General features: G+C 41.0%; 1 protein-coding gene across 1 annotated transcript in view; it reads right to left on the bottom strand.

The window, feature by feature from the left end:
- The window catches only part of LOC135937785 (furin-like protease 1, isoforms 1/1-X/2), a 226,365-nt gene that overhangs the window by 13,154 nt on the left and 187,918 nt on the right, over window positions 1-25,293 (bottom strand). The window contains exons 4-6 of the mRNA XM_065481024.1: window positions 12,561-12,689; window positions 1,810-1,975; window positions 1,118-1,290 (exon numbers count right to left, since the gene is read on the bottom strand). Coding sequence (XP_065337096.1) covers window positions 1,118-1,290; window positions 1,810-1,975; window positions 12,561-12,689 — 468 coding nt within the window. The remainder of the gene's footprint in view (window positions 1-1,117; window positions 1,291-1,809; window positions 1,976-12,560; window positions 12,690-25,293) is intronic.

Here is a 25,293-nt window from a genome sequence, read left to right as displayed (position 1 = left end):
TCGCATGGAAGGGCAGTTTTAAAATTATTACGAAAGAGTGTAGGCTGCAGGAAACAAAATGAGCTGCGCAAAACAATAAATGCTGCGAGAAGCAAATCTAATCCGAATTGATTGCCGGGTCTGCGAGGCAAAAGCCAGGGATGGCGCGGAGGAAATTCGGCGGCGGATCCAATAAAGGGACCTCATCAAAACGTCAAGTTTAGCGAAGAACTATTGCTTATTCGTGACGGAGCGGGCCCGAAAGCGCGCAGCACAGCACACCAGTTTGACGCATGAGAGTTTAACAAACGAGAACCTCTTGTTTGGCCAGAGAGGCGAAAACAGCAGGAGACGAGCAATTTGAGCGGGAGAGCGAGAGAGAGAGAGAGAGAGAGAGAGAGAGAGAGAGAGAGAGAGAGAGGTCTCGAGGGCTTTTGCACGGCCTAAAAGGAGGCCACACTGAATTTCCACCGGCCTATCGGCTTTTAATTGAAACTCACCGGTGAATAAATACATTTTGCGGCCCGCTCATCGATCAGGACTTGCAAATTTGAGCGTCCCTTTAGGCTTGTATAATTTATTGTGCTGGAGAAGTAAAAATATATTGTTTTGCAGATGTTGAATTCATATTATTGGTAAAAAAGTAACTGTGGGAAAAAAATTGCTATTTGAATAAATATTTTCGGTAAAATACAGCAAGCAGCTTTGTGATAGATTTTACTCTAAGTAAAATATGAAAGTTTAATAGTTGAAACTATTAATGCTTTAAATTAGTGATCTAAAAATTAATTCCTTGACTCTCTTTAGTTTTAAATCATTCGCAAGGACCACATAAAATCACAGATTCTGGAGGTTTCAGATATGTGAAGCATTTCGTTGAATAATTTTCAAATTTTTTTCTTATCATCAGCGTCTCTGATTGCTAGAACACTACCTGACGCCAGTTTGAACATTTTTGACGGTGGGAATGAAAATTAAGATTAAGAAGATCTACTATCGATAGAAAAAAAAAACAAAAATTAATTTTCTGATTCGGAAAATTAAAATATCCCCAATTATATAATTTCTGTTAATATTCACTCAAAATTAAACATGCCATTTTGATTTTCCAGATTCATGGCACGTTTCCGTGACTCACCTTAGCGACCCCCTCGATGAAGGCACGTCTGGCGAGTTCACCGGGCCCGTCGACGGTCTTGCCGTCGTCGTCGGGGCCCCACGAGGCGCTGTAGATGTCGATGTGTTGCGGGTTGAGGCTGAGCGAGCGCGCCTCCACGGCGTCGGTCACGTCGCCGTCCAGCATCCGCACCCCTGCCGACACAAACAGACGCACACAACTCAATTAGGCGCCGCAAACACACATATACACACACAGACGCAAAAAGCGGCGTTGCCCTTCCTCAGCCCCTCACGACTAACAAGCAGCAAATTTGCCACGCAAAGCTGGCTTAATGTCGCGAGAGGATGAGGGCTGCAACACCCACTGAGCTCAGGGCAAAAAGGGAGGGATGAACTGTCAGTATTAGTGATTCGTTTGATTAATTGCAGTCTCCATTGGATAAGATAGATGGACATTTAAATCTGATTTGTTATTAATTTTTTTACGGACAAGAAGGGTTGAAGAGACCTTTGTGGTGTCAGAATAAGTCCGATTCCGTTATTTGGCACACGAAATAATAAAATAGCTCAATGAAAACGGCTTTTTCACATTTCTCCAATTTTAGGGGACATGCAGTCTGCTTCATGAAAGCTGTTGCATAGTAATGAGAGTCGGCGATAACATCAGAGAAGAAGTAAAAATGGGTGACAGGGTGGCGGTGGCACACTTACCGCCGACGCTGGCCCCGTAGGCGATGCCGACCGAGCAGAGCGAGTTGTTGGCGACGGCGGCCACCTCGCCGGCGCATCTGGTCCCGTGGCGATTCGAGTCCAGGACGTCATATCGCGGCATGGGGTCGTCATCGTGGTTGTTGACGTCGTAGCTCGCTTGAGGGTCCTGCGAACACCAGACAGACGCAGCGGTTAGCACCACTCTAGGAAGGAGCAAATCTCGCGTAGAGAGAGAGAGAAAAACTACACGTCCCCCCCAGGGAAATCCGTGACTTGCAGGAGCAATTGCGTTCCTATTCCCACCTACTTACGGAAAAGCGGGTTATTACATCTATATTTCCCACAAGCTCGGCTGGGTATCAGTAATTAATCAAGTTTGACAGCCTGCGGGCCTAAACAAGTGGTAATTGATTTTGCGCAGCGAGTCGGGGGCCGGCGGCCGCGCTGAATTGAGTTTTCGATTCGCTGACCAATTTATACTTGCCGATCGCGCGCGGTGGCTATGCAACCGGCCGCGCCGACGGCTCCGGCGGATTGCCTACACACTCTTTTCCAACTCAATCGTTCGCTCAGCAGCCGGTGCGGCGGGCAGGTATACGAGTGAAAATAAGCGGCGTGACAGCTCTCGGGCGAACGCGCAAAATATTAACTCGTGCAGCCAGAGCCAGCCACTCCATACATTCTTGTCAGACGCAACTTTCCCAGCAACGGCCGAGATTTCTTTCATTTTTCCTCTACCTCCCGCAAACGAGGTGTTTTCGTGACTTGAAATATGGCAAAAGCAGCTCTCGACTGGGAAATTGTGCTCTTTTAGCCTCTGTATTTCTCTACGAAATGCTTTTTAAATTATACAGGAAGTTAATTCAACTCATTGCAATGCAGCAGGAAACAGCAAAACTTGATTTACTAGGAGAAATTTAAACATAAACAACCCCCACATAGTTGTGATACTTTTCTTGTAATTGCAGTGTAGTTTTTTAGAATTTAATTTTTAAGCCGAAGATTAGGACAAAAATTTTTAAATGTGAAACAGTATATTTTTAACTATTTCTAAATTTTAGCACGAATCTTCAATTAAAAAATAGTTAAGAATGATGAGAGTTTACTCAAAATCGATGAAATACTCCTTAAAAGCCACCCAAAAGCCGCCATAGAACTAATTTGGCTGCGAAAAGAGGATAAAAAGAAGGGGGGCCAGGAACTAATTTGTCTAGAGCCGCCGAGGGACTGCGGATTGAATCTGATTGCGTGCTGGCCGTCGAACACGGGAAAAATGGCAGCTACTTACGGCCGACGTGCGGACCTCGATTTGTAACTGAAAAGATAGGCGTTTCGACCTGCAACTTGTCGCAAATTAATCCGCGGCCGATCATTTCTGCGCCACCGAATTTTCCCCCAGAGCAGGCAGGCTCTGAAACTGGTCCGCTTGACGGGGCAGGACTCGAGTTTTGGTTTTGTGCGCCGCTTTTGCGCCAACTGGCTCGTGTGATTCTGCGGAATTTCACAATATGAGAGCGTTAATGGCAAACTACTTTGGTTTGGTGACGCTGGAGAATATTCTAGCGGAGCGGAACTAATTACTTTCGTGTAACTTGAAACAAAAGTATTTCGAACATTTTGTTACTTACAATTCACCGGTTGTTGCGTATTAATGAGCAAATTTAATTTGAACCTGTGTAAAAATAAAATGGAATCTCTGATGATCAGCAATTTTTCCTAAGAGATAATTTAAAAATTAAATCATTGACTAGTTTTTCTGGCTAGGAACGAAATTCAATTAAAAATGTACTTTCTTAATTTTTAGACCAGTTCAAATTCAGAGGTCAAACCAGGAACATGATTGATGAACTAAAAAGTGTTTGAAATGCAAAATAAATTGCTGTAGTAAATATTTGCCCTTCACTTGGGGCTCAAGCTCGCGAATCGCGCAGATATGGCAACTACCAGGACATCTTTAATTCCAACGATCGGAAATGATTGAGAAATTTTCATCCTACGTTATGAATTGAACAGAAAGCGTTGCTTAAATTGTAGGTTGTGCAATATGAAATTCCGACGGGAAGCTACATTATTTGAGAATCGCTCGGCGCGTTATTATTCAAGATGCCGTGGATGCACGTTGGACGATCTGTAGCTTCCAGTCGGAATTTCATATTGCACAACCTACAGTAAATAATTGTTACAAAATGAAGCAGTGACCTGTTCCCAACGCTATTAAACCACGGAATACTCTTGCATCCGCCATCTTACTACTCTGGCATTCAACAATTATCAAAAGAAATAATTTACTACAGTGTCGAGGTACATTTGCAATTGAAGACTTTCGATTTGTTACGTTGCTCTAGGAAAAACTTGTACTTAAATGATTGAATTTCTTCCTAGAATTTTCCATCTAGATCAAGGTTTATTGGAGTGTATCATTTCGAGATCTCTTTAAGAGCAACGTCTGTGACAATTTTGCCAGAGGCATGCAGCATTATGCCCGGCACACACTCAGTCAGCAGTGGCGGCTGAAGGAGTAATGAGATCCGTTCTTAATAACACCCTCTTTTCTTTTTTCCTTCCTTCTTTCATTCGCACGGCTCTGGCGTCTTTCTCGTATTGTTTTATTTCCCAGACGGGAAAAGTGCTGACGGCTTGTTTGCGCGCTGCCGGCGATTGTGATGATGTGATAATTCCATTTGCACCTTTCTTTCTCACTCCCACCCTCTCGCAGTCGATAACTTATCTCGAGAGCAGGCGCGCAGTTGCAAAGAAGCACAGCTCGGCAAAGTGAAAGTAATCCAGTCGAATTAATTCCTCGCTCGCTCATCGACACGCACGCACAAACTCGAACAACTTTTTTTCCTTCGACGCTCTATTGATCCTCTACTGTATATATACGTACGTCTAGAGAAGGCAAATACATTCCAATTCGCCGAATGAGCGCCCGCCGAGAAGTCAATATTGAATATTCATGGGAGCGCAATAACTGATGCACGGCATGTGATGCCGCACGAAAATGGGATTCTCTGTCTATTTTGACGTGTAAACAAGTCAAACAGCCGCGTCGTTCACTCCATCCGCAAACATTCAGGTTGATTTTCCAACCGCGAAATGTGTGTGTGTGTGTGTCTGGTTGGGTGGGTGGCTGCTGAGCAGAGCCAGTGTCGATTGGGACGCAGGTGCCGCTGCCAAAGCCGCGTTCCCACGACTCTTCCTTCTATACTGATCACGAGAAGTGCCGAATTGTAACAATACCGCCTCCGCCTCAGACAGCACATTTCAGTAAGCCCAAAATGACTGCTGGAATCATTAGTCACGGAGAAAAGCATGTCACTCGTGGGTTTGTGAATTTAAGCCAAACGACTGTTTTTTGCCTCTACCTCAAACGGAAAATTATGAGACTGAAGCACGATTTTTCATTTCAGCCAAGCTTCAAGTGAATAAAATGTTGAATCAAATGTGAAAGAGTTTGAACAGTTAAAAGCCATAATTACTACTAAATATTCATCCCTTAAAGGGTTCGCAAAAACCCGCATTTTTCCGGAAAACCCACTGCATTGCAAAAACTGTTTTTGCGGGTTTTTATGCAATTTTGCGCATTTTTCCAAAACACATACATTCTTATGGAAGATCAAAAATTTCCACGATGGATGAACAAAAATAGGGACTTAACCAAATCAGAATACACGCCACTGGTTCCACCAAAAGGCCGAAAATTTAAACTCTGATCGTAATTTTCCAAAATTTCTTTTAAGGCGCGGAATATGACTTTTTCGGGTTAAATTCGGAAAAATGTGGAAAAACCCAAAACTGGTGGGTTTTTTTTTTTGTGCAAAGTGGTGCATTTTTGTGCATTGCAAAATTGGCGAACCCCTGATCCCTTTGGATGAAAACAGTGTTCAAATAATCCTGACCTGAGATGAGAAGGAAAAAACTTGATTTTACGCCATCAGAGACAACTAGCTGTAAGATTTATCTCTTTGTGTCAGGGGTAAAATGTATTAAAAACGCAAATCCCAACGTGCCTGATATTGTTTATCGCCGTGTCAGAAGTACTTTTGAGAGCGATGCCAAGCGCTAGGAACGATTTTCGAGCAGAAATGCAAACAGCACAAATCCTCTGATGCGAGTATTAACTTTTCAACCGGGCTATCTGCGCGTGAAATCATAATTCCGTCCGACACTCGGCTGCGGGTATAAATCTTTCAAACTTGTACCATAACAGAATTAAGCATCGCAAAAAAGTGCTCGCGTGTGTGTTTGCCGCTCGGCGAATTAAATAAGCGGCGCGGCGGCAGCGTTACCTTTGGGGCGGAGATTGTGCATGACACCGGCCGCCTTTTTCATCATCTCGTTTATTTATGGTTCTTGATAAAAGTTCGCCGCCAGAGCGCGAATTATGCACAAACTTTCCTTCTCCTCTTAATTTCTTGTGCGGATAAATTTTCAATTTGTACCCGATGCACATTTTCCCCCGCGATCTGCCTGGGTTGTGAATCTTAGACGGGAAAATTTAAACAGACTATCGTACGAATGGTAGTTATAGTGTTAGGGGAACAAATTACTTTCTAGAAAGTTACAAATTGAACAGACATGTTTGCTCCAGACAAACGCTCATGTAAATTATTTCAATTAACTAATGGGAGCAAATACATGCTAAATTTTACTCTGTAAATTATTGTGAAATCGTGAGTTTAGTGTAAAATTAATGTATTTAAATTTTGAGAACCAGGCACAACTCAACACATTTACGTGGATTTTGCCAATTATTAAGTCAATTTAATTACCGAGTAATTACATAATGAAAAATCAGTTTTTGTTCTAAATATTCGCCGTTTTTTTTTTTTAAAATTAATGATTCGGGGAAAGGGGATTGCGTTTTGGGTTCATAAAAATTAAATATTAAAAATGAACTCGAGTTTAAATTTCTCAACCCGAGCGTACAGTGGCAGAGACAAAGAGGAAAGGGGATGGTACTGCTCCAGTTTCCCCCGCGTTTTGCGTAATTTATATTGCGGCACCGTCGGTTCTCTCTCTCTCTCTCGCTCTTTCTCTCTCTCTCTCTCTCTGCGTGGTTATTACAGCCATGTAAATTTTAATAATAATTTCAACTGCTGGTGGCGGCTCCGCGTTTGGTGGGGCTGCCGCTGGATAAGCCTAATTCCTAATTCATTTTTAATGGCTGAAGAACAACAAATTGATGGCTACATTGTTTTTTACTGCGACGCCGCTCGTGAAATTTTACGAGCAAAAAATATATAAAACGAATGAATACGAAATTCCACCGCCTGCGTATATAAAGCAGTCTGCTCTGCCGACGCTCCCTCCGTTTCGTTTGACGACTTTAATTTTAATTTCGCCCATTATGCTGAATACTCTTTATTGTTTCCACCGTAAATGTGTAGCCTTGTGCGCTGGAAGTAAATTTAGAATAATTGTTTCAACTCGCCTCTCTCAAAAGGAGAGTGTGTTAAAATTAGAGATTTTGGCCAGAAAAAGTGATTGAAGATCCAATGGAAAAAAATTATATTCATGAATATCGTTTTTGTAAATTTATTTCTAAGCTATTACTTTTAAAAACCTTTACGATTGAATTTAAATATCAAGTGTTCACAAAAAATCTACCCTGGTCATGGAAATTTGCTTTAATCTAAATTCAAAGATGTTTACAAAAATGAATCAACAAGTTTAAAAAAAAATTAAACATCAATAAGATGAGGAAAAATGTTAAATTAACCCTGAATAAGTCAGTTATCAATTTAATCATTGAACTTACGATTAATATTTCAAATTAGAAGACTCCTGGTTAATTAAAGATTCTGGTTTTTATTTAAAGTGAAAAAATGAAAGCTATATGCATGTTGCTATCCTTGCACATGTTTAAATTCAGCAGGGCAAATCGAGATCGGATGGACCAAAGCGGCGTCTGCGAAAGTTTTTTCCGCCGGCACCACACCAGTCGTGCCGATCGCAAAAAAGGGGAAAACGACGATGACCAGAGCGTGCGAAATAATGAAATCCACATTAAAACCGGCAGCTCCGAAAACAAGGCTGATTTTTAATTAAACACGTGACCCGCGTGTTTCTGCTAAAGTTCGACACGGCATGAAAACAACAGCAGATGTAATTTGGCGGCGCCACCGGGCGAGTGCAAGAGAGCAAAAATTACGTGACGCCTCGTCTTTTTATTATTAATTCCCGCTGGCTGGCAGGCGGACTGGCTGGCTGGTGTGCCTTTTAACAAGACTGCAATTAGCGGATGAGAAGGAACTTTTTCGCCGCTCGACAAAGTTTTTAATCTTGACTCGCGTGAAAATAAAAGAATTCTAGCTTGTTCGTGCGCGCGAGAGCGCGTCGGAAAGTGTGCTTACTCGACAAAATGTGGAGACACCTTGGATGGAGACTCGCTAAACGCAATTCTGGCCACTTAGGTAGTATTTTTAACCGTAAAAAATATTTAAAACAATGAAAAATACGTGAGAAATGCAGAGAAAAACTAAAAAGTAAGCGTGTTAAATTTGGATTTTATTTTAAAGAAAAAATTGCACCATTAGAATTCTAGAGTTAGGGTTAAGAAGTTGAATATTTTTTTATTACGTAGAAGTTTTGTGGTTAATTTAAAATACAATTTACTCGAAATTTGATTTTTATTTCTGAATTATGATATTTTTTATGCTTCAGATAATATTGGTTTAGAAACTAATGAATTATTAGCAATATGACATTGAAAAAATAAAGGGAAAATATCCTTCACATTCGAATATGTTGTTTATCTATATGAAAATTTACAAAAGAAAAAGAATAAATTATGGCACTCGTCAGAGCCAAAATTCAAGCAACATAAATAATGCGGATATTTTCTCCCGAGCTTGTAAAAAAAGTAAAAATAGCCTCTCTTGCAAAATTGAACTATTCCTTTGTTTTTCTAAAATATATTTAAAATTTTCAAGCTAGAAAATTTCAGTATTTTGATTCCATTTTCGTAGAAAAATGTAATCAGCAAAGATGAAATTAAAAATAAATATTATCCGTCTTCATTGAAGTCTAAAAACTTTCAGTTGTTCGCTGGGTAATTGTCAGGTGATAAGAATGCGAATCTCCCTTTCAAGCTGGGCAGACGGGAGAAATGAGAAGAGCCATTCACGTGCCTCATTAGCCGGGTGTGCGTGCTGCTTCACTCGAGTTGTCGTGGAGCAGGAGCCGAATTAATTCGACTCGTGAAATTGTCAAGGCGGTGCTCGCACGGGATAATTAGTTTGACGAGCGATCACCATTAATTGTTGCGCGCGCGCGAGTGAGCGAGCGAAGAGTTTAAATTGAGACTCTGTCGTCCGTGACCCGTGGCAAGTGACAAAAGTGATCGGCTCGCTGTCAACCGGAGCGACAAGAAACGTGATCAGCAATTAATCGTCATTTTCTAACAATAGGAAACTTTCGAGTGTGCCAATATGCCTCTGAGATTGACGGAAAACACTATTTATAGCTCTCAGCTTGATTTTTTCTCAGAAATTTAATTTAAATAAAAACAAAAATTAATCAAGAGGCACAAAGAGGAGAAGCGTTCTATTATTAAAATCTGTTAGACGAGGCATGAATAAAAAACCGCCAGCAAAGTTTAATGGAAATCCAGCGCCATTCAATTGCACTCTCTCTATTTCAAGAGGCCTGAAAGCAATCGGCGTCGGTGCATTCACGATTAATTAATGCCGAACTCAGTGATTAAATTAGCAAACACGGCGTTGGGCAAACAGCCGGACTGGGGGGGCGGGGGGTGGAGGGCCGCGTGCACGTTAATTATTTCCATCGCAGCGGCGGCCTAGAATGCAAGCGAGCGGCTTTCCAATTAATTATGGAGCCTGACGCTCGCGAAACTAAGCCCGGTTGCGCAGCCTATTGCGAGAACGTGGGCCGATGTTATGCAACTGTCGGCGGTTACTCGCAGGAACATTCCGCGCGTCGCCCATAACTGCAAGCATCCTCTGTCATTCCTTCTGCAGCTGTACTTTACGGACGAAAAATGGGAAAAAATATAAAAATCTTTGAATTAATAATTAAATAATTCTCATTTTAATTTAAGCAAAAAAGTCCAGACTGTTGCTTGAAAAAATAAATTTGCGTTTTGGAATTACATTTTATTTGGTTTCATACCTTAGAAAAATTAATTCCAAAAATCACGCTTTTTCTCATTTATTTACAACTATCATTCTCCCAGATTGATATCAAATTTTTTAGGAGGGTTTCATCCATCGTAATTTTTCTGGTTTTGAATTGGTTTAATATTTGATAACTTTACATAGTAAAAGAAAAATTCTACTTGTAAATAACAGAAAGGGTCAATGAAAAATAAAACTGACACGGTAAAACTAGAAAATTGAAGCATCATCTCCAAGCGAACAAATATGTAATATGTTATAATAATTACTACCATGCAACGTATGATTGAGGGAATAAACTATTTTTCACATTCCGCAACTGCACATTTGCGTTGGTCTCTCTCACTCTCTGCCGCTCGCAAACATGAGCCATTAAGAGCACTCGCGCCAGTAGTTCACCCTTTCCATTCCCACGGATTTTACAAACTATGACCGGGTGGGCATCGGAGGAAAGAAAGCAAGTGCCGCGCTGCGAGCTGGCAAATAAACAGGCCGAGAGACGCAGCCGAGCGTGCTGGTGCACACATTCGCTGCATTCGCCGCCGCCGCGTGCAATTAATGCACCCTTAATTGCCGCCGGGGTGCAAACGCGCTGGCATGCCACTTTGAAGTTGCGGAACAATGGCCCTTTTGCTCGAGCTGCTGATGTTTGAATTGCCTTTTTTTCCTAAACGACTGCAAGAGTCGGCGAACTAAAGAGTCAGGCCGTGCTTTACGAGCGTTTTTCATTTTGAAACTGATTGATCATTTCCTGTTGCAAATCTAACTAGGAATTTCTGTTCAAATATCTATTCGAAAGAATTTTTTCCCTTCAAACGGAAAATTCATTTCACTCAAAAAGAGTTCATTGTTTTAAAAAATATATCGGGGGATATAATTAGAGCGAGGCAAATTTATTAATTCAGATATTTTGATCCCACCTGATTGTGAGTTTAACAAACTACATGTGAGACTTTTTAAAGTCACAAATAATTTGCGAAAGCCCTAAGAGTTTGAAGCCACCAATAGATGGCGCCACCGCATACTAACAATTACAATTTTAAGGCAATTTTGCTGCGATTTCAGACTCAATTTTCCCACTGTGCATTGGAAATGATTTCTTTAGATGTGCTGAAAATAAATATCAGTCCAGCCGATCGTAACAGAAAATTGTAAGTAAATAAATTTTATTTAATTGTATTTTTTGTTTCTACGGCTGGATTGATTTTTTTTTGTTTCAGGACGTCAAAAAGAAATATATTTAATTGCAGAGTGCATAAGTGCATACGCAGCAGGGTTGAGAATTAAATTGTAGCAGAAGTGCCTTTAAATAGAAGGTTAACTACTGACACCGCATCCGTTTGCGGCTTCAAACACAAAGGAGATTTCGCAACTGGTGAATGAATGCTTACAATTTTCGTGTTTAGTGGCTGGATATTCCTCACGACATTAGCCCCCAATGGAATGAATTTTTTTATTGCAACGTGTCTGAGGTATGTTTTAATTTTCTCTGAACAATGCAAGGAACCTAATGAGAATTTCTCATAAACAGTCTAGCTCAGTAAAATTTGCTATGCCTATTACTCAAGAATTTTCCCGGATAATTGGGTCACAACCAAATATTTACCAAGATTTATATGTGGATTCCAGAGAAAATCATGGTTAAAGAGAAAATCTAGAACTATCGATAAGGAGTCACAATCTTCCTCGCAATTGCATTGTCCAGCGATGTTTACGCATCTTCCTATTTTATCATTGTACAGACAAAGTTTTGCCTGATGCCTGGAACAATTGACCGATTCAATCACTCGCTGAAGTCAACAATAGTGAAGTGCATTGTTGTCCCGCATCAATCCTCTTTGAATTGCAAAGCCTGGTACTAACTGATAGCAATGGAAAACAAAACCTGCATTGCATCATCATCAATCAGCAGAGCTTTAAGATTATTTTGTGCATTGATACGCCTCGGCGGCTGCCAATTCAATGTTTACGCCGCAGTGTTTACATGCAGTATGCATTCGAATTGAATTGTAGCTGCTCGTGGAGGAGCTTTATTCACATCAAACGCTCGCATTGGCTACTAATGCTGTACTCGTATCCTCTAGCTCGGCAGCAGCAACTCTGTTTGCGCTAGCCAGCCAATCCATAAAGCACGACTGAACGAGAGCAAATAATAATCCTCGATATATGAAATAAACAAACACGTGAGCTTTGCAAAAATCGCGAAATGTAGCCGCGCCTGAGGCTCGGGCGAACGGAAAATTCCAGCGGGAGTTGAAAAGAGCTCAAATTAAATTGAATTACATCGGCAGCCCGCCCGCCCGCCCGCCCGCATGCCTGCCTGCCTTTATAGGTGAGCCGTTCAATCAATAAGAGCGGCAGAGAGACGGCAACCTTCGCCTTTGCCTAATTAATTTGAGCAATCGCGCTCCTCTGATGGCCCAATTTACATCGTGGAATTATGGGATTTGGCCCGCTCGCGCCTTCCCTTTTCGGCAACTAACGAATTGCCGCTGATCAATAACACAGCAGACCGACGAAAATGAACGCAGCAGCCGAGTGCCCGAATAAATTGTCAACTTTCTGGTCCGTAGCTCTCGAGGAAACGATCATGATTACAAAGGAAGTACTCACATAATTTCTGTTGAGGTCTGGATGGGTTGTCTCGATGCCGTCGTCGAGGATGGAGACGACGACGCCTTTCCCGGTGACGCCGTCCTGCCACGCGGGCTGCACATTCATGTCCAGGCCATTGCCGCGGTTCTGCAACACAGAGTTTAGCACGTCGTATGAGCTCGTACTAATAATATCAGCCAGCGAAAAGTCGAACGCCAGCCAATTAAAAAATAATCACTTTCTTTTTACGGCAGGCCGTAAACACGGCCAAAGCTTTGCTGCGGTGGAAAAGAGCAAAGAAGCTGCAGCCAGATAATAAAAGGGCAGGAATGAAAGGAGAGCAGAGACATTGCCTTTCTTTATGTCCGCAAGCTAAAGAGAAAAAGGCACGGACTGATCTCACGGTTGTAAAAAATGGCATTCATGACCTAAAAATGGTGTATTTCAGCTGCAGAAAGGAGTATTTATGGAAAATATATTTTCTACGGTACGAGCTCTAAAGGTATAATTAAAATTGTTTGGTAATCATCAAAATATAAACAAAAATCAGAAGAAAATATTAAATTCAATTTTTTAAGAAGCTATATTACCTTCATAATAAAAATTATTCAGAATATTCCGTTTTTTTAATTTAACTCGTTGAATGACCACATAAGAATTACCACAGCAAAGTTAATTTTCATTGGTTAAACCACATGAAAAGAATAGTATCTGTATATAGCGGATGCTGAGCCGAGCTCCTACTCCTCTTTCATTTGGTTCAGGATATTGTTTGTCCTTATTGTTAGACGTTATTAGCTAGAAATTCGTTGCAGCAGAGAGAGAATTTTTAATATTAATCAGTTTTCGCCGGTCTCGCGAGCAGTTAGTTCGCGTTTCTAAGAATATCGAACGTTTAAAGTGCGAAGGACACGGATCAATCGGATAAATTCTTTCTTCTATTTTAAGTTGTTCATAATTTTATTCAGATTGATTGATCAAAAATGTTAATTTAGCTTAAGTTTAAAATTGACAACTGTTGTCAAGAATTTTATTCTAAATTCGATTTTAAATTATGTTTAAGGTCCTTGTGTTCTGTTAGTCTTAATCTACTGATTAAAAAAAGGAATTGTTCAAGACTCCGAAAGATATCTTCCCCAAACATCTTTCAAAATTGTCTTTTCGAAATTTTTAGTGGGTGTGCGTAGAAACAAACAGCGCAATACCGAAGATAATATAATTATTTCAGTTTAAGAATGCCTAACTGAAAGAAATCAGTTTTTATGCATCTCCCTTTGCATTATTTCTATGGTTGCTGTATTCTACATCTGCGTACTTGTATAAGAAACAATTTTCCCCTCGGGTCAATCCGAGTTTTACGCCCAGTCCGTGCTTTCCAAACATGCGGCTGACTTGCCACTGGCGCGACGTGTTAATAGGTGCGATTATTGCTAATGCAATAAAATCGGATCCGGATCGATACGTATCAGCAGCAGCAGCAGCAGCAGCACACATATACACACAAGATGGCTTGTTTGTCGTTGGATATTGGTGTTTGGCCAACGCTGGCCGTTTGTGTTTATTGCTGGTGCAGCCTGGAGATCCAACGCGGACGAACGGACGGTTGCATATCGATGCTTATGCAGCCGCTCTGTTCACTCAGTCCTGGACCGGCTGTCGGCGAGCGATTATTATTTTGTTTGCTCGGCCCTGCCAACCAACCAGTCAGCCAGCCAGCCAGTCAACAATGGGCTCATTAAAAATGGAAAATCGCCGGCTGCTGCAAATGCGGCGGAGCCGTCGCAATGCCCATTTTATTATCACTGCAAGCTAGCGGCACACAAACACACAGTGACTGACTTTCCGATATGCACGGCGTGCCTGATTTGAAATGTGAAACGGGCATTAGTTTTGCTCTGTGATGATGATAAGTGTTGAGTTTTTTGTATGTTTTTTTTGTCTGGAATTTATTGGAAGGATCCAAAATTATAAGTGTCATATTTTTCGATTTGTTTTTAATTTATGCTAGAAATTCCTTCTCGTTATTGTGCTTATCGGTATAGATATGCTCTAGCTGGAATTTTGAGAAAATTTTTCATCCGAGACTGAATTAAAAAAAAAGTTGAAGTCAAAACAAAATATGACATTATATTTTAACACACCTTTTCTTCTTTTGTACTAATTCCATGTTGAACAATTTCCAGAATCTTTGAAAAAATTTCAAAACACCTTCGACATTGGCTATTTCCTATTTCGGACATATTCCGGCAGTTAAAATATCTTCATTTTACATTGAACTTGAGGCAAATAATGCATTAGGGTGAGTTTAAGGGCGATTTAAACGGTTCGATCCCGTCGATTTTAGGTGGATTTAGACGGTTCTAGTTTCTAGAAGTGCTAAAGATGGTTTAAGAATTGATCAAAAGTCTTAAATTTGCTTATTTTGTGTGCTTGAAAATCAGATGCCCAGAACCAAAAATAATAAACAGTCGACAAATGTCTGAATATCCCACCATAGTGACGACGGCTGCTGTAAAAACTTTATTTATATTGGCTACGATTTTTCCAGTTCAATAGAGTTTATATTTTGTTTATTACCAAAATATTTGCTATGAATATCTGTTCTCTTTGAAAAAATATTTTCATCTCTCTATTCGCATTCATTGCGTTGCTTGTTTGTTTGATAAATGGTTTAATATTTATCTTGTGTCCGAGGAGAGGATAAATATTACGTGCTATACAGTTAAAATTAAAGAGGATTTACATTTGGGGCGTGGAAAAAATGGACCGGAGGCCGACAGCGTCCATTAAAGCAAGCCACGCGCTCTTTCATATAATTTGGAATGCGTTTTACGCGCGTCGTGATGACTTAATGTGTGCGCGCTTACGTGCTTTATTAAAAACGGGAGCATGAAAAATTAGCCGGTCGTGTTCTTTTTTATATCCTTTGCTGAAGGGAATTGTGAACTCGCACAAATTTCGTAGGAATTCATACGCTCCAAGCGGTTCTTGTTCATAACGCTCTCTAAAATTTTGAAATATGTAGAGGCATTAAGCGAAACGGAACCACAAAGGAATATATGCTTTGAGTAAATTTTAAAACAATATAACGCTCAGCATTCGTCAAATTTTGTAAAAGCCTGTTGAGATTGCCCCTCTAAATTTGCGAGAACAAAAGATGCTGCCAACTCTAACTGGTATGGTTTCGCGTGCGTTCGCGTTGTTTAAGTAAGTCTAAGTCGTTGAAGGAGCGAAACAGAGAGTGTTATAGACGGGGCTGGTGGCCCTTGACGCAGGCAAAGTTTTGAGCGGCGGCGAGAGATCCGCTCAAGAGGAAGACGCCGTTTCCCAATATGTTGGCTCGGATAAAACTTCCAAAGTGAAAAGAAAGAGGTCTATTTTCAAGTTTAAACTACGGCCAACTTTTGGCTCGGAGCTACGAGAGGAATTTCGGAGGCAAAAGAGCGCCGAATGAGCAAAGGGAATAATGGTGAAAGTTAATTTCTCGGAAAAATTTCATCGCTCTCCAAATTGGTGAAAATTAAATCTTTCCGCGCGTTTGACTTTGCCAAAGTCCTTAAGGCTTTGAGAGCAAAGTTTAGTCCCGGAAAGCAACGCCACGGCGCTATGTAAACTATTTCAACGTTTGTCCGGCGTATCTCGGGCTCGATCAAATTTCAATTAAAAAACGCAGCCCAGCGGATATTAGAAATTTCACGCTCGGGTTGGGTTTTTATCTGCAGCAAATTTTGGCGTTTTAAACTTTGGCTCGGGCTTTTGGCTTTTGACAAGCGTACCAATTGCCGCTTGACGGATTTATCTGCGAAAACGTAATTAAACTGGCGCCCTCACTACGCCGCGGCTTATCGGCCGCACGGGAATAAATATACATGAGAGAACGAGCAGAGCAGAGCAGAGAGAGTACCTTGCTTTCGGCTATATGTACGTTTGGCGGGGCATCGATTCACTCGTTCTCTCGCTCTGCTGGGATTTCGTCGTGGCGGAGAGAATTCAAAGTAGCTCGCGGACCGCTGGGGGCGTTTTTGCGATTCGCCTCATTTGATTTGGCATATTATTGCTGACGTGAGTAAGCGGCTGATTAAGGTGGAGCACTGCACCCCCGACTCAAAACTGACATCAAAAGCAGTAAAGATTATGAGCCAACTGTGGTTAGGACGTCAAATTCAGGTGCCAAGGAAGGTAAAAATATCGTTTTTCCTCCAATTTCTGGAATAAAGGCTAGTAATTTTTAAGTCTGGACTTTGCAAAAAAATTTTATTGGACGAAACTGGCGGGAAATGCACACCTGTGTTGGCTGCAGGATATTTTGAATGACTTTTGACAATTCAAAATGATGGACTGCATTCTAGTAGACGGGTTCAATCAAAAATTACGAAGTGATATAAATTCCGTCAATGTTTTCTACCGATTGTCACGCTTGTTTAGGACACAAATGAACATTTCTAGTTTCACAGGCCCAAATCAATACAATTTAAATGCACTCATCGCTTGAAAATCTATATCCTGTCTCTCAAAAATGTATTTCAACCCTCATCTGTCTGAAGTCCATTGTTTATTTTTTAATTTGTGTGATATGATAAAGAAACGGACTCTTTTCCATTGCATTGAGTAAACTTAATGCATCTCAACCATGGTTACAGTTTTTTTTTGCTCTTTCTACAGCACCAATTGTACAAAGTATAGTCTGATATCGCAGTCGAAGGCGAGTGCCTTAAAAATCGTAAGTATACGGTGGTGCCATCTGTTGGTGGGTTCATATACACTAAGGGCTTTCAAAAATGGTGAATTCGGGAAGCAATTTTTCAGCATAACAGCACTAAGTTCAATTAAGATTTCCCAATTTGCAATATTTTATTAACTTTTGTCATTCTCACTGATTATTTTTGTCCCACTTTCTAGATTTCTGCTTTAATTTCTCTGCTTAACTAGGAGACAAAGTCTTGCTGAATCCCTCCACTGTCCCTCTTTTGTACAATTTTTCAGGAAGAAAAATTTGGAAATAACGTGTTTTATCTCAGAACGGGAGATAATTTTCAGACGGTTAGCAATGAAGTGGTGGCAATTTGATTCGCTTTCGCCCAATCAGTTAACTATATATAGGAGAAGGTTACATTCATCGCGCCAATCTAATCTATGGAGTATGGGTGGGATTGAAACTTTCTCTCTCTCTCTCTCTCTATCTCGTTCGTTCGTTCACATGGCATCTTAGTTTTGGCAGCACTCGGTTCGAAAAGCACCTCAATAGCGGCTGATCCCCGGCGGCACCGTCACGCGATCGGCTTCTTGTTGCGCTGCGCGTATTTTCGCTAATTCGATTTCGAGTCGGTTAATCGCGGGCATCGGATGTGATGCGCGCGCCCACGGCTCGGTGTCGCACCTGCGAGAGCAACTTTTGACTTGTGACAAACTCGCGAGCTGCGTGTGAAATGTTTAAATTAAGCAGCGGCGGCAGAGGTGCTGGCGGAGCAGGTGAAAAGTTTGCTGCGAGCTCAGCAAAGTTGCTTCGATAATTCAATTTTTGGAATTTGCGCCGGGGCGAAAGTGTTTCGCGGTTTTCAATTTGCAAGATTGCCTGTATATTGGGTGCAGGATATACGAGAGCAGGACGGCAGGAAATTAGATGCGTGGTTTTGCCGCAGACGGATCAAAGTTGTGCACGTGATGAATTGCACTTGGAGAGAATCTGACGTCCCAGCATGGCGCACTTGATTATTTTACAGCCGAAATTCGCCGCACGCAACTCATCAAAGCTGGCAGCTTGATTTATCAAGCTAATATTTATTTTTTACTCCGAACCAAGCTATTTATCATGTTTCGTGCTAATTTTTTATCAAATTAATTAAAGGAGGAGTTTTTCTTTCAAAGTACGATGAATTTTGTTTGCAGACATAAAAAATCTGGAAAGTTTGTCTCCGCAATTCAAGTATTTGTAGATTTAACTCAAAAGTCAAACACAAGAATGCAAAGTGGATTTATGAAATTTGAATTTTCTTGTTGACTCAGAAAAATGCGTGATGAATTTTACAACCAGAATGATTGCATCTAATTTGTGCTTTGAAGGAGATTTCTCTGAGCTGATTTCACTCAAATCAAAGCCCGAATATTCAGGACAAATAGATCGACAATAAACGGGCCGTGACGGTCCCCTATGCTGATTCCGCAACCACGAACGCCACGTCAGGGTATTCCCACTGGACTGTATTGGAATGGGCAGGTGTGCCCATAGATCAGCGACTGTGACACACAAGTGAAACGCTCTCTAATTGAAGCTTATTGCCATTGATTACAATTCGCGGCATCTATTTGCCATGCATGCAAGCGCGGAATAGGCCGGCCGGCTAATTACATTGTTGTGTTTGTCTGGTCGAACAACAGGAATCAGCAAACAAATGAGCCCACTGTTGAGCGAGTGAGCGTCGGATTCCATTTCACGCGTGCACCTGCAGAAATTAAGTGTCTCATCAAGCCGCGATTCACCTGGTCGGACCGATGTGCATTGGCTGCTGTCACTCTCATTACCCGGCAGTTGTTGTGAAGCACAGAAGCGGATACAGACATTAATTGGAGACAATTAGACGATATCATGTCACTAAATCCAAATAAAGCAGCTATGCCATTCATTAATCATTGGGTTTTATTATCAACTTGGATTCTGAACCTTGTCGGTTATCAAGAAATGATGGTGGCTGATCCAGTCACGTGTTTTAATTAATTTTCAAACGAAAAATCAATGTTTCTTCTCAACTATCACGGATTAATTAAGGCACTGGAATTTCATTTTTGACCGAGCCAATCTATTCCTCAGGACCAAGGAAGGTTAGGCAGCCGAATCATGACGTGCCGAAAATTGTGGGAATTAGTTTTTGTCTGAACCTAGCAAAATTTTCCACAAGAACGCCAGCGACCTTTCAGAGAAGGGAATGTTTATCTAATTGGCTTCGTGATGTACCCCTGGTCTAAGATCGAGACAGCAGCGACACAGCGGCTGCCATCGCTATGTCAAAAAGCCAATCAGAGAAACACAATTCCCTGATCGGTCGCTTGCGTTCTTTGCTCGGTTTGAACCAAAAAACGCGTTAGTAACGGCTTTTACATTTCTGCCGATATGCTTGTCACATTGTCAACCAAGTGATTATATTATTTTACTCTCAGGAATCAATTGGTACTGTCAAAAATGAAATTCCATTCCTACTTCAAAGCAATGTTAGTAGAGTGTAAGACTTTCATTTTGACTCAATATTTTCTCTCTGTACCGTTGAAGTGGCAAAGTCTGCGCGCTTCTTGAACCAGTTTTCTCAAAAATGTATCTTAAAAACAGTAATTTGAGGCCAGGGCATATTTTCGGGAGAGTGCTGAATTTATAGCTTTTTTAAACAATATTCATGCAATTTGACAAAGAGGAAGCCAAAAGCCCGTGCTTCAAGACGTGAGTTTTACTATTTTGTCCTCCCCCTCGAGGTGACACCGAAATCATTGACTATCATTGGTGTTTTTTTTTTTCGGAAAAGTTGGTAAAAATCTCCAATTTATGTAAATTCCATCCTATTTATTACTTTTCTTTATTCATCACTCTTCCATTGCAAAGAAAGAACCATCCCCTGGGCTTTCGAAAAAGGTTTAGATTGTATGTGCCACAAAATAGGCCAAATGCAAGGGGAAAGTTTTCATTACTCGCTCTGTTAATAAACATTGGATGGGCTCGCACACTCGCAATGAGTTTCGTCCCCGCTCAATTTCGGGGGGAAAATATATGATCGCATCGGAGCAATCGTCATCGGCCTTAATTAGAAGGCGTTTTCGGCATTGGCAGTCGCTAGCACGTTTCGCACGAGGGAAGGCGCTGCTGATATTGGCGGACTGCTCGCTGCTGCAGTTTCTTTTCAGATCCATCTCGTTTATGGTCATTACGGTGGCTAGGCGCGTATGCATTACGGTCCTTAATGATGATACGCGCGCGCCGCGACTCGTTTTTACGACGTGTATTTTACGCTCGTGCGCGCGTATAATAAAATGCTGTTTACTTTTGCTGCTGTCGCCTCCTCCACGATCGCATTAAAAATTTCCAACCTTTAATAAAATGCTGTTGCCGAGTGCGGATGCGGAGGAATGAACTTGAGCGAGCTGTTCGCCAAATTTATTAACTCGGCGTTCATTAAGTGGCCGTAAAATAATTTTAGGATCAACAATTCCTCTGGGTGCAAATTAGCTGAGAAAACTACAATTTAGATTCAAAATTTGTTTGTATTGTGGATCAGCAGGGTGACTTTACCCCATAATATTCCCAAATCCAAAAAGAAACATTCATCATTTGGATTGATTTATATATTGGTTTTCCAATGAATACGCAGTTTTCTTTCCATAGATGGATAATTATTTTCATTATTCGTAAGCTTTGCGTGGGAAATGTCTCCATCTATAAAGTAGCTGCCAAGTGCATAAATTTAGTGAATGGTTGGATTTATTTAGCAAAGTTGGCATCTGTAATGGCTTTTCTTTGTCTTCAGTATAATATTTTTAAGTAGAATCTCCGCTGATTGCAACTCCCAGTTCCTGTTTGAAAGCAGGCCGTCGCAATTGCAGCGAGAAAGATTTATGCGAGCGGAAAATAGCGGAGAGAAAACTGCTTTTAATCTTTTTAGTAATTGCAGTCGCTATTTTACCCGTCCTCGTCAAAAGAAAGAAAAATGCAGACTGCACTTTTCTCCTTAGATGCGCTGCTTCTGCGTGGAAAATTGCGTTGATCGTGAAGAATTGCGCAAAAACTGTCATCGCCTCCATTTGGCCGTGTAGTTTTCACGTACACGATAAACAGCATGCAAAGTTGCTCGTTGAAAATAAGTAAGTAGTTTGCAATATGTCCGCGAATATATTGTCTGTAATGAAAGCGATAAAAAAGTAAAAAGTTGCGCGCTGCGGTTGCCATGCCACTTTTGAAAGTTTGCATCGTCGTCGCTCGAGTCTAGTTTTTCCCCACAGACTACCGGCAGTGATACGTGATTAGGATTCAACCCTGAATGAAAAGTTGCGCGGTGGCTGTTGTTTCATAAAAAGCCAATTAATTGGCATATGAAAGGGCAAAAAGTCGAGATTGCGTTGCAGTTCAGCTTTATTGCGTTTGGTAAAGTTTGTTCTAGTTTGCGTTGGAATTTATTGCCTTACAATTTCATGATAAAAACCTCTTTCATATTACTGAGCTGCTTTTTTTAGATTTTACGAAGCTCGTGATTAGCAGCATTTTGAGGGAGAAAAATTTCGTGAAATGGGTGAAATGAATATTATTTATTAAAATAAAACAAATTTGAGAAACTTAATGATAATTGCGTATATCCTTTGTGTTTGAAGTTGCCATCTAATTAAACCACTGCTTTTTTTAATTTCCGGAAATTTTCCTAGAGCAATCATCCCGAATCCGAGTGGACTCGTCATTGCAACGCAAGAGTATCAAATCAACCCGCACCCGACTCGGATTCTCACATTGCAACGTGTACGCTATAAGTATGACCTCAACAATGCAAGCCAACGGCTTAGTTATCTTTTAACGAATGCAATTAAATTGCAGAGCACCAGAACACAATCGATTATTTCCTCAATGTTGAGCACTACATCAGCAGATACCTCGTCCAATTAGTCAGTGCAGTGATCGTGTAGCAAAAATTCAATTGCCTCCTTCTCTTATTTGGCGCATAATTTGATTCACGTCGGCTGCTACTTCGTTATTCCACTCTGTTTGGTGCTCTCCAATTTTACCACCCCTGTGTCTTGAAAATAATCGAGTTCAAAAGATCTCGTTAAATGCACGTGCATCACGCGGTCGGTGTGTTTTCCATTCACGGCTTCACAATAATTCGCGATCCGCGGCGAGCGAGACAAAAAGCAGGCTTAATTAGGCGCCTTCATTAAAAGCCGCGGCTAATTAGTTGCAGCTCCATCCATCCCTGCTTGATCTGACACTTTATTTATTACCCCTGCGCGCGCCCACTAGCTCCTCCGGCGCTGCATGGTGTTGTGTATTGATTTCAAAGAGTTCATTGTTGTCGCGCCGCCGTCGCCGGCCTGCTCGTAAATATTAAAGTGGAGAGTGTATGTATATAATATTAGGAATGTGATATCATCAGAGCGGCCGCTTTTTAATAACCCCTGGCCTGGCATTATAACCTTTTCCTGAAAATAGAGTGACGCGCGTGATCTTTGCCTTTGTGCAGGGTGCCACTCAATTGGGAAGGTTAGTGAATTCAAGAGCATGGACGTTGGAAATTAATATTCTCACTGTCAGCAAAAAAGCTGGCTTTTCAAGAGTTTCTAAGAAAGTTAACCAAAATGCTTGACAAAAAGAGCGACCAAAACACAGCTCAGAATTTACAGTTGTCGTCGTGTCTTAATTAAGGAAGGTAAGCACAGGAACCGACATTCCTTTGGCTCAATTGTTGAATTTAATTGTTGTTTATTTGATATTTGCATTTTATTAACACTTTATTTTAATACTTACACAACTTAATCTTTTTTCATTAATTTTTGTAACATAATACATATTTTTTAAATTTGTTTTAATTCTATTTTTATAAACTTTAAATTAAATGTAATATAAAAGTTATTGTATAAATAATTTTAAAATAAAACGTATAGTTGTGTAAAAATTTCATATTTAATTGCTGGAGCTATCCACTTAAACAATTATGAATCACGATGAAAATGTCATTTATTAAATCCTTGGTTATAAAAATCTGCAACACCGCACCACCAGCAAGTTGCCACACACCCTGCCGGTCATCCCCTGAGACCATCAAATGCAATGAAAAACCATGGTGGCGAGGCATTCCCACCATGATTGATGGTCTTGCAAATGGGTGCAATGCCAAAGGAATTTTCCTCTCCCTTAATACACCACGTAAAATTAGAAGAACATTTCTAAAATTCACATGCTTAACTCTTTTGGATAAATTCAAATCATTAAAAGTAAGATATAAAAATCTCACATTCTGAGTTTCTCAAGGATTTTCATATTCATTATTTCATCGTTTTCAGGCGATTTTTACGCAATCGTGAAGCGTCTTGCGTCGGTGCGGAAGCCCGATGCACTCTACAACACATCATAATCAGCGGCGAGAATGATGGCCAACATGCATTTACATTTAGTACCGCGGTAACACTCGGTGTACGTAGGTATGTGTGGAGGGCCTGGCGTGTGCTAATGCAGCCAGAGTGACGTATGCACGCGGCGTAACGTTATACGAGTCGGGGGTAATTTCGCATCGTCATGAAAAAGTAATTTCCTCGCCTGATGAGATTTAGCTTTTTCTGCTCGTCCCGCAGCACCGCCCGCCCGCCCGCCCACCCATTCATTCGCATCAAAATCCGCCGGCTGATTACTCTATTTATGCTCCGCCAGTCGTATATTTTTCGCGCTATCTGCCTTCCGCCCCCCGCAGCCCCCTTCGCCATTCCGCTTTCCCGCGCGCACCATAGAGACGAGGAACTCTCGAGTGCGAGCATGCACGCATGCAAATCAGGATGAAAGGCCCCGGCCACGAGTGCGGGTCGGAATGATAAGTGCGGAGAAAAAATTGCGTTCAGCTGGCGAATGTCGGTCAAGTGGATTTTTCCAACCTGCTGCACTTTTGTTGTACTAAAGCACCGAGCACTTGTACAAATCAGATGGATTTTTCAATAAAAAGGCAGTTTGTGGAAGGTCTACTCTTGGGATCTGCAGTGCCAATTTAAGTTTGTTTTTCAATGCTGTACGGAATGAAAAAATATATATACTTTGAGTGAAATTGATCGATTTCAAATTTTGTCACTTGGTTTGCTTGCATCGAAAAAAACTGAACTGAGATTTAATTATTAAAATGGATCATCGTTTATCATTAAATTTAAAAAATGAAATCAAAGCCTCTGCTCATACTAGATGTAGCATTGAAAAATTCAAATTTAGGATAAATTTAGTATAGAGCAGCAAGGAATAGATCTGAAGAAAATTGTCACAAAGGTGGAGGGAAAAATTAAACAGATTTGAATTTGTGTGAAGTAGGTGAGTTAGTCCTGCACCAGTATGTACTTGAAAGAAGTTGGAAAGTTTAAATAGATATATTTAAAATAAAAACCCCACAGCGTGCTCACCTCCGTTTTTTAAAATTAAAAAAAGTTTCTTTTAGTTCGTCTGCAATTCTGTTTTTAGTTATTTTGCTCTTTATACATCTCAACGCGTGCTTTGATTTTTGTTTCGTTAAAAAAAGAATTCAAGATTCTTTCCTTTCTTCCTTCTATACCCAGATGGGTCTCTTTTCTTTTATTGAATTAATTTTCTTTTAAAGCTACGGGCCTAGAAACTTGATACCCTTGCAAATATAAGGAAAATATAAGGAAAATTTCAGGTGTAGCTCGTAATTATTTCCTTCCCGAGAAATTCAAAGCAGAGTCATCGTTCATTACGGAGCCAAAAATAAGCACGCATTATAGCAGCAACTTGACTGAACTCCCAGGGCCGCTATATTTCTTACGAGCGTTTTGCACATTATAGCACTCAGGAAAAACGGCAAAAACACAGCAGTTTCTGAGGGGTGCGAAAGCCACTTTTCCGACTAAATTACACTCTTCGCCGAAATTTAACTCCGACTAGCGCGAAAGCAACACGATCGTGGCAGCAAACGCAATTCCCAGGCCTGCTCCCCCGCGGACGCACGATAAAAATTGCTTTGCGGTCGAACATATTCCTCGAGACGGCGGCCGGCTATTTAATTACACACCGTTCCCAAGA

The sequence above is a fragment of the Cloeon dipterum genome, chromosome 2 (genome assembly GCF_949628265.1).
Source record: "Cloeon dipterum chromosome 2, ieCloDipt1.1, whole genome shotgun sequence".
Taxonomy (NCBI): Eukaryota; Metazoa; Arthropoda; class Insecta; order Ephemeroptera; family Baetidae; genus Cloeon; species Cloeon dipterum.
This window is presented reverse-complemented; position numbering and strand designations above follow the sequence as displayed.